This window comes from Nerophis lumbriciformis, linkage group LG17 (assembly GCF_033978685.3).
Source record: "Nerophis lumbriciformis linkage group LG17, RoL_Nlum_v2.1, whole genome shotgun sequence".
NCBI classification, from domain to species: domain Eukaryota; kingdom Metazoa; phylum Chordata; class Actinopteri; order Syngnathiformes; family Syngnathidae; genus Nerophis; species Nerophis lumbriciformis.
In genome coordinates, this window is record NC_084564.2 from 24,959,349 (window position 1) to 24,980,087 (window position 20,739).

Below are 20,739 nucleotides of genomic sequence, written 5' to 3' on the forward strand. Positions count from 1 at the left end.
GCCTACTGAGCCTATGGTGCTGTTAAGTTATTGTGGCTCAATTTGCCTTAATTTCTTTTTGTTAATGTATTATTATTTAATATATGTTATTGTTTTAGTTGCTTAAGAGATATTCCTGGCTCTGAATTTGCTCATTGCTATTTTTATGTTTTTGTGCATTATTTGTTGCCGTCATTAAACGATCAGGTTACTCATCAGTTACTCAGTACTTGAGTAGTTTTTTCACAACATACTTTTTACTTTTACTCAAGTAAATATTTGGGTGACTACTCCTTACTTTTACTTGAGTAATAAATCTCTAAAGTAACAGTACTCTTATTTGAGTACAATTTCTGGCTACTCTACCCACCTCTGGTGTCATGAATATGTGTGTTAGTTGATTTTAAAAATTGTTTGTAAAAGTAATCTGGTGATTGATCCAACATGATAGTTCTAAAGAACATAAGGAGACTACAATGCATCTTTTGTTCAACAGACAACCAGGACAGGTGTGAATGCATATATGAAATATTAGTGCGCAAAGAACATTTAAGTACCAGTCTTGCCGCTCTGTTCTGAACAAGTTGCAGTTTGTTCAGGTCAGACTTAGTCGTAGCGGACCATGTTATAGGACAGTAATGAAGATGACAGAAAACCAAGGATTGTATGACTTGACCCATTGTTGAGGATATCAAGAAGGTTGAGCACTTCTTGACCATGGCTAAACCTCTTCCCGTTTTCATTAAAACACCATCAATATGATCGGACCATGACAGTTGACTGTCTAATAGCACACCAAGCAGTTTTGCTTTTTTAACCTGCACAATAGGTATATCTGACATTGAACTATGAAGCTGAGGGTCATCAACAAGCATATGCCTGGATCAAAAAGAATGATTTTTGTTTTGTCAATATTCACAAGTTTACTATCATTTACCCAACGTGACACTCTCTCCAGGTCCTGATTTAAGTTATTTTCTAGGTCATTTAAGGTAGAGGCAGTACTGTACAGAGTTGTGTCATCTGCATACGTAACCATATTGGTATTTGTTGTAACACAGGGAAGATCATTATTAAAAATAATAACGAGTAAAGGACCTAAGCAGCTTTCTTGAGGCACGCCACAGTAATTGTACTTGCGTTCAGATAGGCTACCATTAAAACACACTCTCTGTGGTTTTTCTGATAGATAGCTCAACATCCAAGAAAGTGACATACTATTAAAACCATATTTTATCACGTATAATGAATGTGGTCCTTGCTTTTCCAATTCTGGCACTGACATCCACCTCCGTTCCTCCGTCCACAGCAATAATAATGCTTCCTAGGTATGTAAAGGTGGCAACCTCGTCTAACTGGTTATGATCCATGTTTATTGGGGAGTTGTTCTTGTTGTTGATATGCATTAGCTTCGTTTTTGATTTGTTGATTTTGAGTCCGAGCGAAGCAGCTGTTGTTTCCAGTTTGCATGATTTCTCCTGCATATGTTGTGCATATGCTCATCTTGAGCAGCATAGACATCTTATAAGTAGACGCAGCATTGGCTGCTGTGACGAGAGAAATTCGGCCGCCATCTTGAAGTGGTGATGAGGAGCAGGCGAGCAGCCTAAACTGACAGTTGACAGGTAGAAAACAAAGATGGTGTTCAGCGTTTTCCTGCTCAAAAGAGCGGACTGTTGAAAATAGGAATCGGGGGATTAGTTTTCACAAGTAAGATTTAACATTAACAAACTATTGGTTGTATTTTGTGAAAAGAATATTACCACAGAGTTGAGAAGGAGCAAAGATCTTCAATAGTACTGAAATCGTAGCCGCTAGCAAACAAGAGTAAGACCATAATAGAATTGCTTGTCAATGAAATTAATTAAATTTAAAAATGTCATCCTTGAATAACATAACAATGAAATAAATGATTGTGACACCTAAAACTAAATTCACCAGCCGCCACTGATTATGATGCATTCTCATTTTAGGCAAAGTATAAGAAAATACTTTCTTAACAGTATAATTGTAACCAGGAAAAAGTCTTCAAGTAACAATATTCAAATATTAACATTGTTGGGTAAGACAGAATTTGGTTTTATTCTGAATCCAGTGAAACAGATTGGTGGTTTTAGCTGATATAAATACTTTCAGGTGTTAGTATATGTTTATGTTTAAGTATTTGGCAGACACTTTTAACCAAAGCGACATACATAAAAAATACATATAAAACAATCACCGTAAACATTATTATTTAAGGGAAGAATGTAATACAGAATACCAATACAAAGTGTCAAGACAGAATAAACTATCTGCTGCTGCAGCAACAGAGATACAGTCTATAGAATCTATAGATATCTAATGTATTCATACATTGTTTATGTAGGATATACGCATTTATATATAACCTAATCATATTTTTTCTTCAATTTAAAAATAACTAAATGTTTTTTCCCCCCTTCTCTGGGATTATATTCCCAGTTTTGATCTCGGACGTCTGGTCACTTATAGCATATAAGAATATTCTATTACTGTTAAGCAAACTTTGAATAATAAAACACGCCAAAACATGTGTCCTTTATCATAGCTACACGTATGACAAAAAAACGCGTGAAAATCAGTGGTATTCAGTGAGGTAAGATTAATTAAATGCGCTGACAGTTCATTGCTCCTGCCAAATGAATTGCACTGAGTGGAGCGCATCACCACTCCAAGATGGCTGCCCCGCGTCTCGTCAGCGCCAGTAGGCAGTAGCGCTCGATGCTGCGTCTACTTATAAGACGTCTATGTTGAGCAGTGTTCAAGACGCCGCAAGGTTGCAGCAGTGTAACGCCACGAGCCATGGTTGATTTAGCTGACGTAAAACCTGCAGCGAAGAAGAAAAACGCGGAAGTGACGCTTGTGACACAAACGGCGGCGGCGGCGGAGACGGAGACGACACAGCAAGACGACATATAATAACCGAGTAAAAACATTCAAAATGTTGAAAACGTTGGTAAAGGAGCGACTAATGGTGGCAGCTGATGAAATATTCGGGCTGTTCGAAAGAACGATAGCGTCGTACGAGGAAGAACTTTCTCGAAGAAGAGAAGACAACGAGCGACAACAACAACAACTCGATGCTGTTTATAAGAATCAAATTGTGATACAAGTTGAAGGTAACTTTACATTTTCACTCACTAAAATGTCGATGATTAGTTGAGGACCAAATGTATCGACGAGTAATGGTTGCAGCAGGGACGTGCACATGATTATAGAGGGGCAGGGGCTCAAAGTCAGAAAAGGGCAGGACATTTTTTTTGGTCCTTTACACAATATGGAAATTAATGTAAAATTAAATTTGCTAATAGGAAGCTAACTACTTAGCTGTGTGTCCTTTGTAGGTAAAAGTGATTGCCATTTCTTTTGTGTCAACAAATTATTGTCATAAAGAGTTAATTCACATGATCATAGGCTTGGAAGACATGAAAGCAACAAAACACTGGTTTATTATTAGGCTATTTATTGTTAAAGATAAGCACTTTAATATTGAACATTGAACAGTGCAACATCAGGTGTGACACTTTCTGAGGTCTGTGGTCTTTCTTGAATTCTGGTGCTAGTACTTGGTTTTAGCCATGCATTAAGAGGTCTGCTACCCTTAGCTGCTTCCTGGCGCTCTGTCTCCTTCCTTTTCTGTATCCTTTCTTTTTTTGGCATTGTGCTGCAGGCATAATCAACATGAATCAAGTTTAAATACAGATGGTAATATTCTTAACAGATAACCTACATCTTATATCCCCAGAATGCTGAAATTATTATTACTATTAATAATAATAATAATAGTTATTATTATTATTATTATCAATATCATTTTTCTTATTATTGTTATTATCATTATTATTATTATTTTGTTAACCCCCACAGTAATAGCAAAGTCACAATAAACGTTATATCTAAACCTCTACTGTGAGAGAAACGTGATCCGCCGTAAACACAGTGCATTTTATTTTGAAAATTAACCCGGTGTTTTATTTTGTATTTTGTACACTACTTCCTGTCCCGCACGATCCGCTCTGCTCTGTGCGGAATTGATGTGCCGTGCTCAATTGATGCGCCGTGCTCCGACGTCCGGCAAAAACAGAAGCTGACACATTGAATAATGGAATAATAGTTTTTTTTTATGAAATATTACCCATATTAGATGCTGAATAAGTGGACGGCGACTAGACCATAACTCACAGGTTCAAGTTGCTCCACTGTCACGTCTCCTCAGGGGCGCAGTTGGCTCTCTCTTCTCTCACTTACTCACTCACTCGCCCTCTCTCTCTCTCCGGCGGAAGCGGCAGGCTCAAACAACCCGGTATTACAAGAAAACGTGGAGTTTTTGTACCGCTGTCTTTTTTTTTTTTTTTTTTTACATTCCTGACTGGAATTTATTCATGTTGTTCAAAGAAAAAAACAAACAAAAAAAACCCACACACACACAGGCAGAGGGCACTTTTTAAGACGAGACAAAAAAGGGCAGGGGCACAGTTAAAGATGTCCTATAATATCGGCCTGCCGATATTATCGGCCGATATCGGAAATTGTCGGTATCGTTTTTTTATTATCGGTATCGTTTTTTTTTTTTTTAATTTATTTTTTATTATTAAATCAACATAAAAAACACAAGATACACTTACAATTAGTACACCAACCCAAAAAAAAAACCTCCCCCATTTACACTCATTCACACTCATTCACACAAAAGGGTTGTTTCTTTCTGTTATTAAAATGCTGGTTCCTACATTATATATCAATATATATCAATACAGTCTGCAAAGGATACAGTCCGTAAGCACACATGATTGTGCGTGCTGCTGGTCCACTAATAGTACTAACTTTTAACAGTTAATTTTACTCATTTTCATTAATTACTAGTTTCTATGTAACTGTTTTTATATTGTTTCACTTTCTTTTTTATTCAAGAAAATGTTTTTTATTTATTTATTTTATTTTATTTTTATTTTATTTTTTGAAAAGGACCTTATCTTCACCATACCTGGTTGCCCAAATTAGGCATAATAATGTGTTAAATCCACGACTGTATATATTGGTATCGGTTGATATCGGTATCGGTAATTAAGGGTTTGGTCAATATCGGAATATCGGATATCGGCAAAAAGCCATTATCGGACATCCCTATTTGCAGTAGGTTTGCGATCCAAAAGTGGTCACCGATTAAACATTTTGCTCGGCCATTTTGAACGCCCGTCACTGTGTGGTGGCTGTCACCATCATACAACCCTTGTATCTTTATGTTTAGCGAGCTCCTATTGTACTACAGTGACTATGTACTATGTTCAGACACCTAACTGAGACGAGGCAGATGAAAGGGTCTGTAAATGGAAACAACTACACCCCCTAGTGGTAGCATTGATTGATTGATTGAAACTGTTATTAGTAGATTGCACAGTACAGTACATATTCCGTACAATCGACCACTAAATAGTAACACCCGAATAAGTTTTTCAACTTGTTAAAGTCGGGGTCCACGTTAATCAATTCATCATATAAATATATACTATCAGCATAATACAGTCATCACACAAGTTAATCATCAGAGTATATACATTTAATTATTTACATTATTTACACTCCAGGTGTACCCCGCCTTCCGCCCGAATGCAGCTGAGATAGGCTCCGGCACCCCCCCGCCACCCCAAAAAGGGACACGCGGTAGAAAATGGATGGATGGGACAATCCGGGGGGTGGGATGTGTAGGGGGTTGTGGCGGGGGGGTTCGGTTGGGTTACTATCAGCATACTTCAGTCATCAACAATTATATCATCTGAGAAATGGACATTGTAACCGTGTAGGTCTGACTTCGTAGGATATGTACAGCGAGCGGTGAACATAGTGAGCTCAGAAAGCATAATAACAAGTATATAAATTTGATTATTTACAATCCGGGGAGGTGGAGGGGGGAGGGGTTTAGTCTAGGGTTGTAGTTGCCTGGAGGTGTTGTTTTAGTGCGGTTTTGAAGGAGGATAGAGATGCACTTTCTTTTACACCTGTTGGGAGCGCATTCCATATTGATGTGGCATAGAAGGAGAATGAGTTAAGACTTTTGTTAGATCGGAATTTGGGTTTAACGTGGTTAGTGGAGCTCCCCCTGGTGTTGTGGTTATGGTGGTCATTTACGTTAAGGATGTACTTTGACATGTACTTCGGTATCAACGAGATGTAGCGAATTTTATAGACAAGGCTCAGTATAAGTGGTTTTACTCTGTCCTCCACCCTGAGCCAGCCCACTTTGGAGGAGAAGTGGGTAGGAGTGAGGTGTGATCTGGGGTGGAGGTCTAGAAGTAACCTGACTAGCTTGTTCTGGGATGATTGGAGTCTTGATTTGAGGGTTTTGGAGGTGCTGGGGTACCAGGAGGTGCATGCGTAGTCAAAAAAGCAGTGCCTACAGCGCTAAGATAGTAGGGAAAAAGTGCCAGGGTATAGCTGGTAGGGCCGGGCGATATGGGCTTTTATTAATATCTCGATATTTTTAGGCCATGTCAAGATACACGATATATATCTCGATATTTTTGCCTTAGCCTTGAATGAACACTTGATGCATATAATCACAGCAGTATGATGATTCTATGTGTCTACATTAAAACATTCTTGTTCATACTGCATTAATATATGCTCATTTTAAACTTTCATGCAGAGAGGGAAATCACAGTTGCCAATCAAAGTGCTTTATTAATAATAATAATACATTTTATTTTGTATTGCGCTCTTCAAAGACGCCTTACAGGATAAAAATTAAAAATATACCGACCTGGACATAATCTGGACTGGACCTGGTTTTAAGAACCCTTTTAACCAGGGGTCCGCAAACTACGGCCTGCGGGCCGGATCCAGCCCCCCAGAATCCAAAATCCGGCCCGCAGGAAGACCCAAGTTAAAAAAAAATTTTTTTTTTAAATTTTTATTTGATTTTTTTAATACATTTTTTAATCTTTCCTTTCTAATCCATTTTCTACCACTTGTTACTCTTGGTGTCTCCTAGCCGCTCAGGCAAATCATATTGTCTAAAAATGAATTTTCCCATCGATAACGTGACAATGTTAAATGTTGATGAACATCAATGTTAATTGATGTTAAATGACAAAATGGATTATAAAGACAATGTATTTATGTATGTATGTGCATATATATATATATATATATATATATATATATATATATATATATATATAAATAAATAAACAGATTATAAAGACAATGTATATATGTATGTATATATATGTATGTATATATACATATATACATGTATATATATATATATGTATGTATGTATATATACATACATATATATACATACATATATACATTGTCTTTATAATCCGTTTTATTTATATATATATATATATATATATATATATATATATATATATATATACATATATACATTGTCTTTATAATCCGTTTATATATATATATATATACAGCCTGGCCCCCGGCCAAATTTTTTTTAACCCAATGCAGCCCCCGTGTCAAAAAGTTTGGGGACCCCTGCTTTAAACAATCTAATTTCATTGACAACCTGGTCTGGTGAAGATAAGGTCCTTTTTTGAAAAATAAAATAAAATAAGATAAATAAATTTAAAAAAAAATTCTTGAATAAAAAAAAAAAGTAAAACAATGTAAAAACTACTACATAAAAAATAGTAATTAATGAAAATGTTAGTGGACCAGCAGCACACACAATCATGTGTGCTTCACGGACTGTATCCCTTGCAGACTGCATTGATATATATTGATATATAATGTAGGAACCAGAATATTAATAACAGAAAGAAACAACCCCTTTTGTGTGAATTAGTTTTTTTGGGTTGGTGCACTAATTGTAAGTGTATCTTGTGTTTTTTATGTTGATTTAAAAAAATTAAAATATAAAACATTTCAAAGTAATAATACATAGTACAGGAAATATAAAAGCAGTACATAGTAAAATACATAATAACCCTGGACATTACAAGACGGGACATTACAAGACACAGAACACTAATCACAGGTTGAAAGCAGATCTGAAGAGGTGTTTTGAGAAGGTCTGAGCAGTCACAGATGGGTTTGGGGAGAGAGTTCCAGAGGGTGGGAGCAGCGACCCCAGGTCCGGAGCTCGGTTCTGAGTGGTGGGGAGAGGAGGTTGGCGTCGGAGGAGCGAAGGCTGCGTGAAGGGGTATGGCGGTGGAGCGGGTTGGTGAGGTAGCAGGGTCCTGGTTGTGGAGGGCTTTATGGGTGAGGAGGAGGATTTTAAAGTGGATCCGGTGAGAAACGGGGAGCCAGTGAAGTTTCTGAAGGACTGAGGTGATGTGCTCACGGGAGTGGGTGTGGGTGAGCAGGCGGGCGGCAGAGTTTTGAATGTATTGGAGTTTATTGAGGATAGTGGAAGATGAGCCGTAGAGGATGCTGTTGCAGTAATGGAGTCTGGAGGTGATGAAGGCATGGATCAGGGTTTCAGCGGCAGAGAAGGAGAGGGATAGACAGAGACTTTACTGTAAGGTTGGCCGCCGCCTCCTTCCTGAAGCTTCTTTTTGGAACTACCTCAGGTTGAAAAATGTTCCCAAGAAGAATGTTGTCGATAGAATATTTACCAAAACTGTATTTATTAAACAGTTATGAAGCAGTGGCACAAACATTCATGTCATTTCAAAACCAGAAGTCCAAGATTGTCAGAGACATTTTAAAACAAGCTATTACTGCACTTTTGTGCATGATGTCACTAAGATGACATGTCAAAACAACACTAAATTAAAGTGCACTTTTTGTACAGAACGCCAGTACAATTGTTTAAAACAAATAAAGTGCACTTTTGTGCATGATGTCACACAAGATATTTCAATAACTGTCAAATAAAAATGAGCTGCATAATAGGAAATCAAATAGTGTACCGTATTTTCCGCACTATAAGGCGCACCTAAAAACCACAATTTTTCTCAAAAGCTGACAGTGCGCCTTATAACCCGGTGCGCTTTATTACGATTCATTTTCATAAAGTTTCGGTCTCGCAACTTCGGTAAACAGCCGCCATCTTTTTTCCCGGTAGAACAGGAAGCGCTTCTTCTTCTACGCAAGCAACCGCCAAGGAAAGCACCCGCCCCCATAGAACAGGAAGCGCTTCACCCGCCCCCGGAAGAAGAAGAAAAAACGCGCGGATATCACCGTACGTTTCATTTCCTGTTTACATCTGTAAAGACCACAAAATGGCTCCTACTAAGCGATCCGGTTCATAAAAAGACGCAATCTCTCCATCCGCACACGGATTACTACCGTATTTCACAGCTGATATTCCTGTGAACCGCACTGTGGAACGGGAGCACGTACGGTGAATATTCGCACCACAGGGAATGAGAAGTCATCCTTCACTGTGGTTCTAGCTTGCCATGCTAACTTCCACCCATGATGATATTCAAAAGGAAGACCTTGCCAAAAGAGACCTTTCCAGCCGGCGTCATCATAAAAGCTAACTCGAAGGGATGGATGGATGAAGAAAAGATGAGCGAGTGGTTAAGGGAAGTTTACGCGAAGAGGCCGGGTGGCTTTTTTCACACAGCTCCGAAGGCGAACACACCTTCACTAAGACGGGCAGATAGCGCCGGTCGACATACGCCAACATCTGTCAGTGGATCGTAAATGCCTGGGCAGATAGTTTCGGTCACAACTGTGGTCCGAGCTTTCCGGAAGGCAGGATTCACAGAACTGCTGCACAACAACAGCGACACTGAATCCGATGACTTCGACGAGGCGGAGCCGGCCATTTTTGGATCCCACGCTTGCGCAACTTTTCAATTCGGACACCGAAGACGAAGAATTCGAAGGATTTACGAATGAAGAATAACTTCAGAAGGTGAGCGCTATGTTTATTTTGTGTGTTGTGACATTAACGTTCGAGCAACATTATGTTGCTATTTATTGCTCTACACCATTTTGAATTTTACTATGTTTGTGATTGCACATTTGCGTACATTTTGGGACAGAGTTGTTAGAACGCTGGTTTTCAATATATTATTAAAGTTTGACTGAACTATCTGACTGTTTTTTTGACATTCACTTTAGCGCAGCGTTTTTTTGACATTCACTTTAGCGCAGCGTAGGCGCGGCTTATAGTCCGGGGCGGCTTATTGGTGGACAAAATTATGAAATATGTAATTCATAGAAGGTGCGGCTAATAATCCGGTGCGCCTTATAGTGCGGAAAATACGGTATGTCCTTCGCTATGTGGTAGTTATCTCCTTCTGTTATTGACTATTTTTTTCATACGGTATTGATGTGGAAATGGAAGACGCCAGGCTCAATTGGGTCAGTGCATTTTGTTGGTGTGGCACCGGCTGAGATGTTGACATGCAGAGTTTCAAGCACTCCTTATTCTCTTGCGGGGGACTTTTCAAATGATGCTACAAATTAGCATTGCTGCTACTTTTTGTAGCAACGCTTTTGCCGCATACTTTTTAATTTTCCTGAGGGAACTCTCCTGAAGGAATCAATAAAGTACTCTCTATCTATCTATTACGGTTGTCTGTTCAACATCTTCCCGCTTGAAGACAAACCACCGCCAGATGATGGACCCCCGTGCTGCTTTTCTTGGGAATTAATTCTTCTTCCTTCATTCTCCAAAGTGGGCTGGCTCAGGGTGGAGGACAGAGTAAAACAACTTGCACTGAGCCTAGTCCACATCCCCGGATTGTAAATAACCAAATGTAAATAATCAAATGTATATACTTGTTCTTATGCTTTCTGAACTCACTATGTGCTCTGCTTGCTGTACATATCCTACGAAGTCAGACCTACACTGTTTCAATGTCCATTTCTCAGATGATGCAATTGCTGATGACTCAAGTGCTGATATCAACCAAACCTTCCTCATCCCACCCCCCGGATTGTAAATAATGCAAATAATTCAATGTATATACTCTGATGATTAACTTGTGTGATGACTGTATTATGATGATAGTATATATTTGTACCATGAATTGATTAACGTGGACCCCGGCTTAAACAAGTTGAAAAACTTATTCGGGTGTTACCATTTAGTGGTCAATTGTACGAAATATGTACTGTACTGTGCAATCTACTAATAAAAGTTTCAATCAATCAAAATCAATTTGTTACCAAATTCGCACTTTCTTTGTCTCGTATTACCACTCGCACCGCTCTGCTTGCACCACCTCCCACAGCTAACGTTACCCATGCCGCTACCTCTCTGCTCGGCGAGGGCGTATGACGTTGCACGCGCGACAGTATGTGACGTATGTAGCAAGGTGCGCTTGTTTTATGTCTCTGTGAGAAGGAGAGACAAGAAAGAGTGAGAAACGCCTGCAGTGTAATGCCCGCAGCTAAAAGCAACTGTGTGAGGACGTATACTCGAATACTCACGATATAGTCATTTTCTACATCGCACAGAGACAAACCCGCGATATATTGAGTATATTCCATATATCGCCCAGCCCTAATAGCTGGTATTCCATTATTGTATAGCCCTTAATGACAAATGCCTCAAAGGGCTGCACAAATCACGACATCCTCGGGTCTGATCCCATATCTGGGCAAGAAAAAACTCAACCCAATGGGAACAATGAGAAACCTCGAGAAGGGACAGCAGGACAAAAAAAAGTGTGTTTTTATGTTGCTTGTGTCTTGCAGACTTTCGGCAGCTGATTGCTCGTCAAGATGGACTTCCCCTTCAGCCACAGGAGGGGAGATCCACTTTGAAGCAGCAGGATCCACAGCCCCCCCACATCAAAGAGGAAGAGGAGGAACCCTGGATCACTCACCAGGGAGGAGAGCGTTTTCTAGAGCCAAAGGATGATCTCGGTAAGTTGCCACTGACTAGCGTCTCTGTGAAAACTGAAGACGAACCACTAGAGTGCTCACAGCTTCATCACAGTCCAGACGAGGAGCCTCCAAGCAGCAGCTCACTACTACACATAACAGAAGATAATGGAGATGACTGTGGAGGATTACAAGCAAATAACCTCTTAGCTCCACTTTCAGACAGTGATGACACAATGTCTCACTGTCTTGAAGACGGACATGACGCCCAAGAACCTTTGAGCAGCGATACAGACTACGAAGGTGATACGAGGACTCACACTGACAACAAAAACTCTAAATGCTCTGAAAAGAAGAAAGAAAAACCTTTTAGTTGTTCAATTTGTGGTAAAATATTATCTGATAAGTCAAATATGAAAAGACACCTTAGCACACACATAGGAGAAAAACCTTTTTGTTGTTCAGTTTGTGGTAAAATATTCCTTAAAAAGTCAGCGATGGTATACCACATGAGAACACACACAGGAGAAAAACCTTTTAGTTGTTCTGTGTGTCATAAAACCTTCTCTTCAAAGTCAATTATGTTATCACACAGGAGAACGCACACAGGGGAAAAACCTTTTAGTTGTTCAGTATGCTGTAAAACATTCTCTCAAAAGCCACACATGGTATCACACATGAGAACACACACAGGTGAAAAACCTTTCAGATGTTCAGTGTGTGATAAAGCGTTCTCTCTGAAGTCAAATGTGGTAACACACATGAGAACACACACTGGAGAAAAACCTTTTAGTTGTTTGGTGTGCGGTGAAAGATTTTCTCAAAAGACACATATGGTATCACACATGAGAGCACAAAAAGGAGAAAAACCTTTCTGTTGTATAGTGTGCGGTAAATTATTCTGTCAAAGGTCAAATCGTGTGGCAAAACACATGGAAGCGCACACTGCAGAAATAAACAATTCAATTGGTCAGTGTGTGGTGAAAGACTCACAATGAAGTAAAATAAAGTGAAACAAAGAAAACCACACAAATGTAAAAAAAAAAAAAAACATGTTCTTGACAGCACACATGGACACAAAAATTGAGAAAAACGTTATAGTTGCCCAGCCTGCACTAGTCTGTAGTATTTGTAGTTTAGATGGCAATAGTGAGGAATTGCCTAAAGATATGAAGCATGGCCAACACTTTTATCTGAAGGAAGGAGTGGGAAAAACAAGCGAAGAGAAATATAAATGATAAACCAAGCAGTGAAGATGCCATTTGTGAAAAATGCAAAGTTATCATTACACTCACTTGGCTAAAACAATCGAAAAGGAATCAAATATGCAAAAATGCTAAATGACCGAAGCATTTTAATTTTAGAATCATCAGTAATTTCAGTTTTATTTTGGACCACAATAAAACAAGGCTCCAGCACGCGCGACCCCGAGAGGGACAAGCGGTAGAAAATGGATGGATGGATAAAACAACCACACGTGCAATTAAACAGTTGAACGTGTCCAAAAGAATTAGTAAAACGCTAAGATAATTTGATCTTCATTCTGGTGACGATAAATATCCGATAATGATATAGAAATACCTTTTAAACGCCATATGCTGAAATGGATACTTAAAGGAGTCATATTATGCAAATCCCGATTTTCTTTCCCGTTGGCATCAGTTTTTTTGTATTTGTGATCCCAATAACACCCTAAATTTTCAAATCAAACCATGGAGCCACTGTGGAAATATGTTGTAAATAATGTTGCCTTTTTCCAAAAGAGTTGTTTGAGATTTGCCAACAATTGTGATATAGGTTGCCATTGTTACAAGGTTTTCTGTTATTTTTATTTCTTTAGCAGTGTTCGGAGTTGTCAGAATAATTGTATCTAAGTTATCTCAAAACTTTGTGTTGCCATGAGTTCCCGGCAGGAGGACAAAAGCTATCTTTTATCTTACCAAGCAGAAGGCTTGTAAAACTTGACTGTGTAGGATGGGAAGCGACATGAAGGCGTTGGTTTCTTTGATCTATTGTAATCCACAGGAATATTTTGTCTCGACCCGAGAACTATAAAGCAGAGAAGAAGCAGCACCTGACGCAAGCTCCAAGCATCTTTTCTTTGAACTGTTTTGTGACCGAGGGCAACGACTGTTTACGACCCCCTTCCCTTAGAGACAGCTGTTGCCATGTAATCAGGGAAAGTCCAAATAAAAGAGGATGCGTGAAACCTTTCGTCAGAGCGTGGTGGAAGACTGTGCAAAGACTACTGCCCAGACGTTTCTCCTCGATGAGCTACAATTGAATTCTGTCTCTGTTTAATTCCTTGCTTCTTGTCTGTTTAATAGATGTCATCAGTGTTTGAACCTGACAGTAGTCATAACAAACAATATCGGGGTCATGCAGTGCCTACTATTTATGGCAATGGTGGGGGTGACAATGCGATGTGTCAATTAACATAAAATTGACAATTTGTAATTAGTTAGCGGTATAGAATGTAGATTTACACTAGATTAACCTAATGACTTTTCATGTTTGTATTCCTACCCTACTCAGAAGGGTAGAAATACAATAACACACACACGCACACACACACACATACACACACACACACACACACACACACACACACACACACACACACACACACACACACACACACACACACACACACACACACACACACACACACACACCACAGAATGACGTTTTCACAATACTAAAATACTAAGTGTTTATTAATGGCGACAGGTACAAATAGTGTTAAGTCATGTATACATCATACAAAACCTCTACATCCAATCATTTTGAGGCCGAAACAAGAGGTTGAATGATGACATTAAATCTGATAATCATGCAGCATGCGTGTTGCCTTCAGGTATACTGGAGTCCATTTTTCTAATATTTTTTTAACATTGACAAAAAGGCCAATTGTACATTGAATGAACTGTAACATTGCAGAACGGTACATGGCTTTATTGTCTCCAGTGTGGTGTCACTAAACCCTTTTGTTAAAACACGTTAAGAAACTTTTATAACTGGAAATATGAACTTTTCCACTTTTCACAATTTCATCCTATTTAACAGTATTAATATCATGGAAAACAAGTCTAACCTAAAAGTGGATGTTCCTGCTTCCAATTTGCAATTGTCATGATGACGACTGTCAGTGTGTACATTTGTCATGATGACGACTGGCAAGTGTCAACTTTTCATCACATTTGCACCTTCAGGACGCTTCCTTCATTCAGCAGTTGTCATAATCAACAAGACATACATTATTTTTCCCTCAGCGACCGATGGGGCAAAAGTGGCGCACTGCATGAGAAATCAGCGAGAGCAACAGAAGATGAAGGGACTTTGCAGCGACCAATCAAATGAGCTCCGGGGAGCGGGGGGCGTGGTCGCGAGTTTAGAAAGCCGAGCGCAGCATAGACATCTTATAAGGGTACGCAGCATCGAGCGCTACTGCCTACTGGCGCTGACGAGACGCTTGGCCGCCATCTTGGAGTGGTGATCTGCTCCACTCAGTGCAATTCATTTGGCAGGAGCAATGAGCTGTCAGCGCATTTTATTCATCTTACCTCACTGAATACCACTGATTTTCACGTGTTCTTTTTTGTCATACGTGTAGCTATGATAAAGGACACATGTTTTGGCGTGTTTTATTATTCATAGTTTGCTTAACAGTAATAGAATATTCTTATATGCTATAAGTGACCAGACGTCCGAGATCAAAACTGGCAGGGCCGGCCCGTGGCATAGGCCGTATAGGCAAATGCTAAGGGCGCCGTCCATCAGGGGGCGCCACGCCAGTGCCACAAATGTTGGAGAAAAAAAAAAAAAAAAAAAAAAAGTTGGTACTATTATTTCTAAATACAAAAAATAATCCCACATTAATTAAAATGCAAAGTAAAGCCTATTTAATAGAAATATTATTTGTTACAACATTACGCCCCCCCCTCTCCCCCCGCACGGTGCGCCCCCTCCCTTCCCGTATCATGACTCTTTTTGGACGTCACCACATCAAAAAATCAACACAAGATGTCAAAACGGCCAAAACTGTCAGGTGCCCAGGGAAGAAAAAAGAGAAAAGAAGAGGAGGAGAAATGAGAAAAGACAGAGGTAGCAGGTAGGTGAGCCGAACATGAAATTATTTGTCTGTTACAGAATGTGATAGTAACCTGGCTTTTTAGCATTAAGCTAATGTCACATGATTCGGCAATTGCTAATCAATAAATAGCTAGTTCTGTTTTAACGTCGGGTTAATATTGTGGAGGGGGCTAAATTGTTATGGAAAATAATAATGTAACGTTAGGTAATTACAGTACTCCCACCTTACATTTTTCAGGGACATTTGTATTAGATCTTTTAAGCAGCTGTTTTTTGTTTACATTGTTATTGCCTTCTGGTTAGCTAATGTTTACCCTGCAGGTAATAGTCACTTTTCCACCCCTTTATATATTAGGTATAGTTGTAAGTAAAAAAAAAAAAAGGTCAAAGACAAAGCTATTCGGTTTCTTGTGAGTATATACACTTCACTGCCGATGTGGGGGGGCGCCACCTAAAATCTTGCCTAGGGCGCCAGATTGGTTAGGGCCGGGCCTGAAAACGGAATATAATCCCAGAGAAGGGTAAAAAATGGTCAGCTATATTTAAATTGAAGAACCAATATGATTAGGTTATATATACATGCGTATATCCTACATAAACAATGTATGAATACATTAGATATCTATAAATCTTAGGGACCTTTAGACTGTATCTCTGTTGCTGCAGCAGAGTTTATTCTGTCTTGACACTTTGTATTGATATTTTGTATTACATTCCTCCCTTAAATGATAATGTTTACAGTGATTGTTTTATATGTATTTATTATTAATGTCGCTTTGGATAAAAGCGTCTGCCAAATACTTCAACATAAACATATACAAACACCTGAAAGTCTTTATATCAGCTAAAACCACCAATCTGTTTCACTGGATTCAGAATAAAACCAAATTCTGTCTTACCCAACAATGTTAGTATTTGAATATTGTTACTTGAAGACTTATTCCTGGTTACAATTATACTGTTAAGAAAGTATTGTCTTATACTTTGCCTAAAATGAATGAATGAATGAATGAATGGGTTATACTTGTATAGCGCTTTTCTACTTTCAAGGTACTCAAAGCGCTTTGACAGTATTTCCACATTCAATGAGAATGCATCATAATCAGTGGCGGCTGGTGAATTTTGTTTTAGGTGTCACAATCATTTATTTCAACTTTATGTTATTCAAGTATGACATTTTTAAATGTAATTAATTTCATTGACAATCAATTCTATTATGGTCATACTCTTGTTTGCTAACGGCTACGATTTCAATACTATTGAAGATCTTTGCTCCATCTTGACACTGTGGAAATATTATTTTCACAAAATACAACCAATAGTACGTTAATGTTAAATCTTACTTGTGAAAAGTAATCCCCCGATTCCTATTTTCAACAGTCCGCTCATTTGAGCAGGAAAACGCTGTGAACACCATCTTTGTTTTCTACCTGTCAACTGTCAGTTGAGAGGAGAGCAGCTGGCTCCCCACCACTTCAAGATGGCGGCCGAATTTCTCGCGTCACAGCACCCAATGCTGCGTCTACCTATAAGATGTCTATACATGTGCTGTTTGAAATATGAGTCGTTTGGAAATCTTCTAAACTGACTGCCATGGATGAAGATGGAAGTGCTTTTTAAGAACATGGATCCTACAAGAGTTGCAGTGTTAAAGGTGACGCTAATTTGCTTTTTATATGTCTTTGCACGTTAAGATAACTGTAAAGTTCTCACATGCTAATTCGAACAAACTGGGCTTCTCGCCAAACGTTGGCTAGAAACAGGTAACAGCTACCGGAAAAGCCTTGTCTTTAAACAATTATATGATGCTTATGACGATGAATGACACATTTTTTTTATCGGCAGAAACTGTTGGAAGGAACAACTTGTAGGCTCTTAGCTTACTTTAACTTTAGTATATTTTGAGTTGGCTAATGTTAGCATGGTTGATACGGTTGTAACCGAGGGTTTATATATGTCGCCTATCTACGCTTCCGTCAGTCTACCCCAGGGCAGCTGTGGCTATGAAAGTAGCTTACTACCACCAGGTGTGAATGATTGATGGGTTCTACATGTAAAGCGACTTTGGGTACTTAGAAAAGCGCTATATAAATCCCAGTTATTATTATTATCTCGGTTACATTAAGTTCCTGTTATAAGCATACAGTATATGCCCTGAGCTCTTATTTTGAAGGCGCCAGGAGCGGAAGTGGTGACACGTTGTAATGGAGCGGAGGTTTTGAAAAGAAAGGAAATAAAGTAGAGATGTCCGATAATATCGGCCGATAAATGCGTTAAAAATGCAATATCGGAAATTATCGGTATCGGTTTTTTATCGGTATGGGTTTAAAAAAAAAATTAAATCAACATAAACACAAGATACACTTACAATTACTGCACCAACCCACAAAACCTTCCTCTCCCATTTACACTCATTCACACAAAAGGGTTGTTTCTTTCTGTTATTAATATTCTGGTTCCTACATTATATATCAATATATATCAATACAGTCTGCAAGGGATACAGTCCGTAAGCACACATGATTGTGCGTGCTGCTGGTCCACTAATAGTACTAACCTTTAATAGTTAATTTTACTCATTTTCATTAATTACTAGTTTCTATGTAACTGTTTTTATATTGTTTTACTTTCTTTTTTATTCAAGAAAATGTTTTTAATTTATTTATCTTATTTTATAATTTTTTTTTAAAAGTACCTTATCTTCACCATACCTGGTTGTCCAAATTAGGCATAATAATGTGTTAATTCCACGACTGTATATATCGGTATCGGTTGATATCGGTATCGGTAATTAAAGAGTTGGACAATATCGGATATCGGCAAAAAGCCATTATCGGACATCCCTAATAGCAACTATTACTTTGAGTAGTTGAGTTGTGAGAGGGTGTAGTGAGTGGTGCGAAAATACTATCTGTGGGGGGAGAGTGTGATCAGTGCGCCTGCAGGAGCAAAGGTCACCGCCTCTGTCCATGGTGCTGAAGACAGAGCACCATCAGACGGGGGCGTGGCAGTGCTGACGGCAAGACACAGCTAGCATGTGATTAGATTTCCCAGGTGGTACGAGTTTTCTAATCACCTGTTGTCTTTAACAGTAGCGGTCAGGAACAGCAAGAGGAGGAGGATTGGTGAGACTGAAAAGTCTGGAGAAAACGTTGCATAAAAAACCATAGGATCATTAAAAAGCTTGTTAACCCTGCACGCTGGACTCCTGTGCCGTGTCTGACAGTGGAACTGCAAGGAAGCTACTTCCACACTATCATATTTCATTTTAGAAGGCATTTATATTTATACGTGGTTTAGTTTTAGATATAAAAAAATGAAGTGATTTCTAATACAACCATTCATCTGAAAATAAGTAACTTTGAATATGTGTATGTTTATTCAAACTGTAATGGTAGAAACTGAAACAGTGATTGTAATTTCATTTCAACAACAGGGCCTAAAAGTACTGACAGCCTATAGAACCAGGCCAGACACTACACAGTTCTACTGGAGCTATACAAATCCAGGCCCAGACCTAACAAGAAGGATGTTGCCCAGCTGTTGGACCTTGAATACCAAGCAAGACGGGTTTTACATTGATTTTGATGTTTTGAAGGAGAAAGACAAATCTACTGAGATTCATCAAAAAAAAGTGTACATGTAAGAAAATCAAATCGATTTAAGTTGATTTATGTTGAATATGATTGTTGGCGTAATTCCCTTAATTAGTTTACAAATTATAGATTGTTAGCCATTTTTACATTTTTAATATGAAGGACACAGATGTTGGTGAGGTTTTCTCTTTTTTTTTTTTGCAAAAATTGTTTAGTAAGTCACAAAGCAGGTTACTCTGCAATTTCTACTTGCAAAGTCGGTCAAAAACATTTTTTCAATTCACTAGATTTTGATTGGAATGTAGATTTTAAAATATGTTTGATATTTGTCCCTCTATGGTAGGATCAATCAATCAATCAATCAATCAATGTTTATTTCTATAGCCCTAAATCACAAGTGTCTCAAAGGGCTGCACAAGCCACAACGACATCCTCGGTTCAGAGCCCACATAAGGGCAAGGAAAAACTCACAACCCAGTGGGATGTCAATGTGAATGACTATGAGAAACCTTGGAGTGGACCGCAGATGTAGGTGACCCCCCGCCCCCCTCTAGGGGAGACCGGATGCAATGGACGTCGAGTGGGTCTAGCATAATATTGCGAAAGTCCAGTCCATAGTGGATCCAACATAATAGTGATAGAGTCCAGTCCATAGTGGGGCCAGCAGGAGACCATCCCGAGTGGAGACAGGTCAGCAGTGCAGAGATGACCCCAACCGATGCACAGGCGAGCGGTCCACCCCGGGTTCCGACTCTGGACAGCCAGCACTTCATCCATGGCCACCGGACCTGTGTGTCTCCCCCTCCACAAGGGAGAGGGGAGCAGAGGAGAAAGGAAAAGAAACGGCAGATCAACTGGTCTAAAAGGGGGGGCTATTTAAAGGCTAGAGTATACAAATGAGTTTTAAGATGGGACTTAAATGCTTCTACTGAGGTCACATCTCTAACTGTTACCGGGAGGGCATTCCATAGTACTGGAGCCCGAATAGAAAACGCTCTATAGCCCGCAGACTTTTTTTGGGCTCTGGGAATCACTAATAAGCCGGAGTTCTTTGAACGCAGATTTCTTGCCGGAACATATGGTACAATACAATCGACAAGATAGGATGGAGCTAGACCGTGTAGTATTTTATACGCAAGTAGTAGGATGAACTTTCGAGGATGCTCAGTCAAGGAAATTCCCACTTCATACCTGGACTGAAGGACATTTTGTGAGAAGATTCAGTTTTATGGAGTTTTCAAAAAAAGTCACTGGCAGATAAAGGTAATTACTCACACATCACTTGATGACTTGAATCCAT

At 39.1% G+C, this 20,739-nt stretch overlaps 1 protein-coding gene across 8 annotated transcripts in view; it reads left to right on the forward strand.

Annotated features, from left to right (window-relative positions):
• Positions 1–19,452, forward strand: part of LOC133614752 (uncharacterized) — a 30,403-nt gene extending 10,951 nt beyond the window's left edge. Inside the window, exons 1-3 of one of the 8 annotated variants that reach the window (XM_072915012.1) lie at positions 3,477–3,532; positions 11,623–11,793; positions 11,867–14,363. In XM_072915012.1, coding sequence (XP_072771113.1) covers positions 11,988–12,749 — 762 coding nt within the window. In that variant the 5' untranslated portion in view covers positions 3,477–3,532; positions 11,623–11,793; positions 11,867–11,987 and the 3' untranslated portion in view covers positions 12,750–14,363. Of the gene's footprint in view, positions 1–2,887; positions 3,120–3,476; positions 3,533–11,622; positions 14,369–15,023; positions 16,005–19,279 lie in introns of those variants that run through there. The other 7 variants (XM_061972966.1, XM_061972958.1, XM_061972964.2 and 4 more) reach the window with 7 other exon arrangements.
• The last annotated feature ends 1,287 nt before the right edge of the window (positions 19,453–20,739 follow it).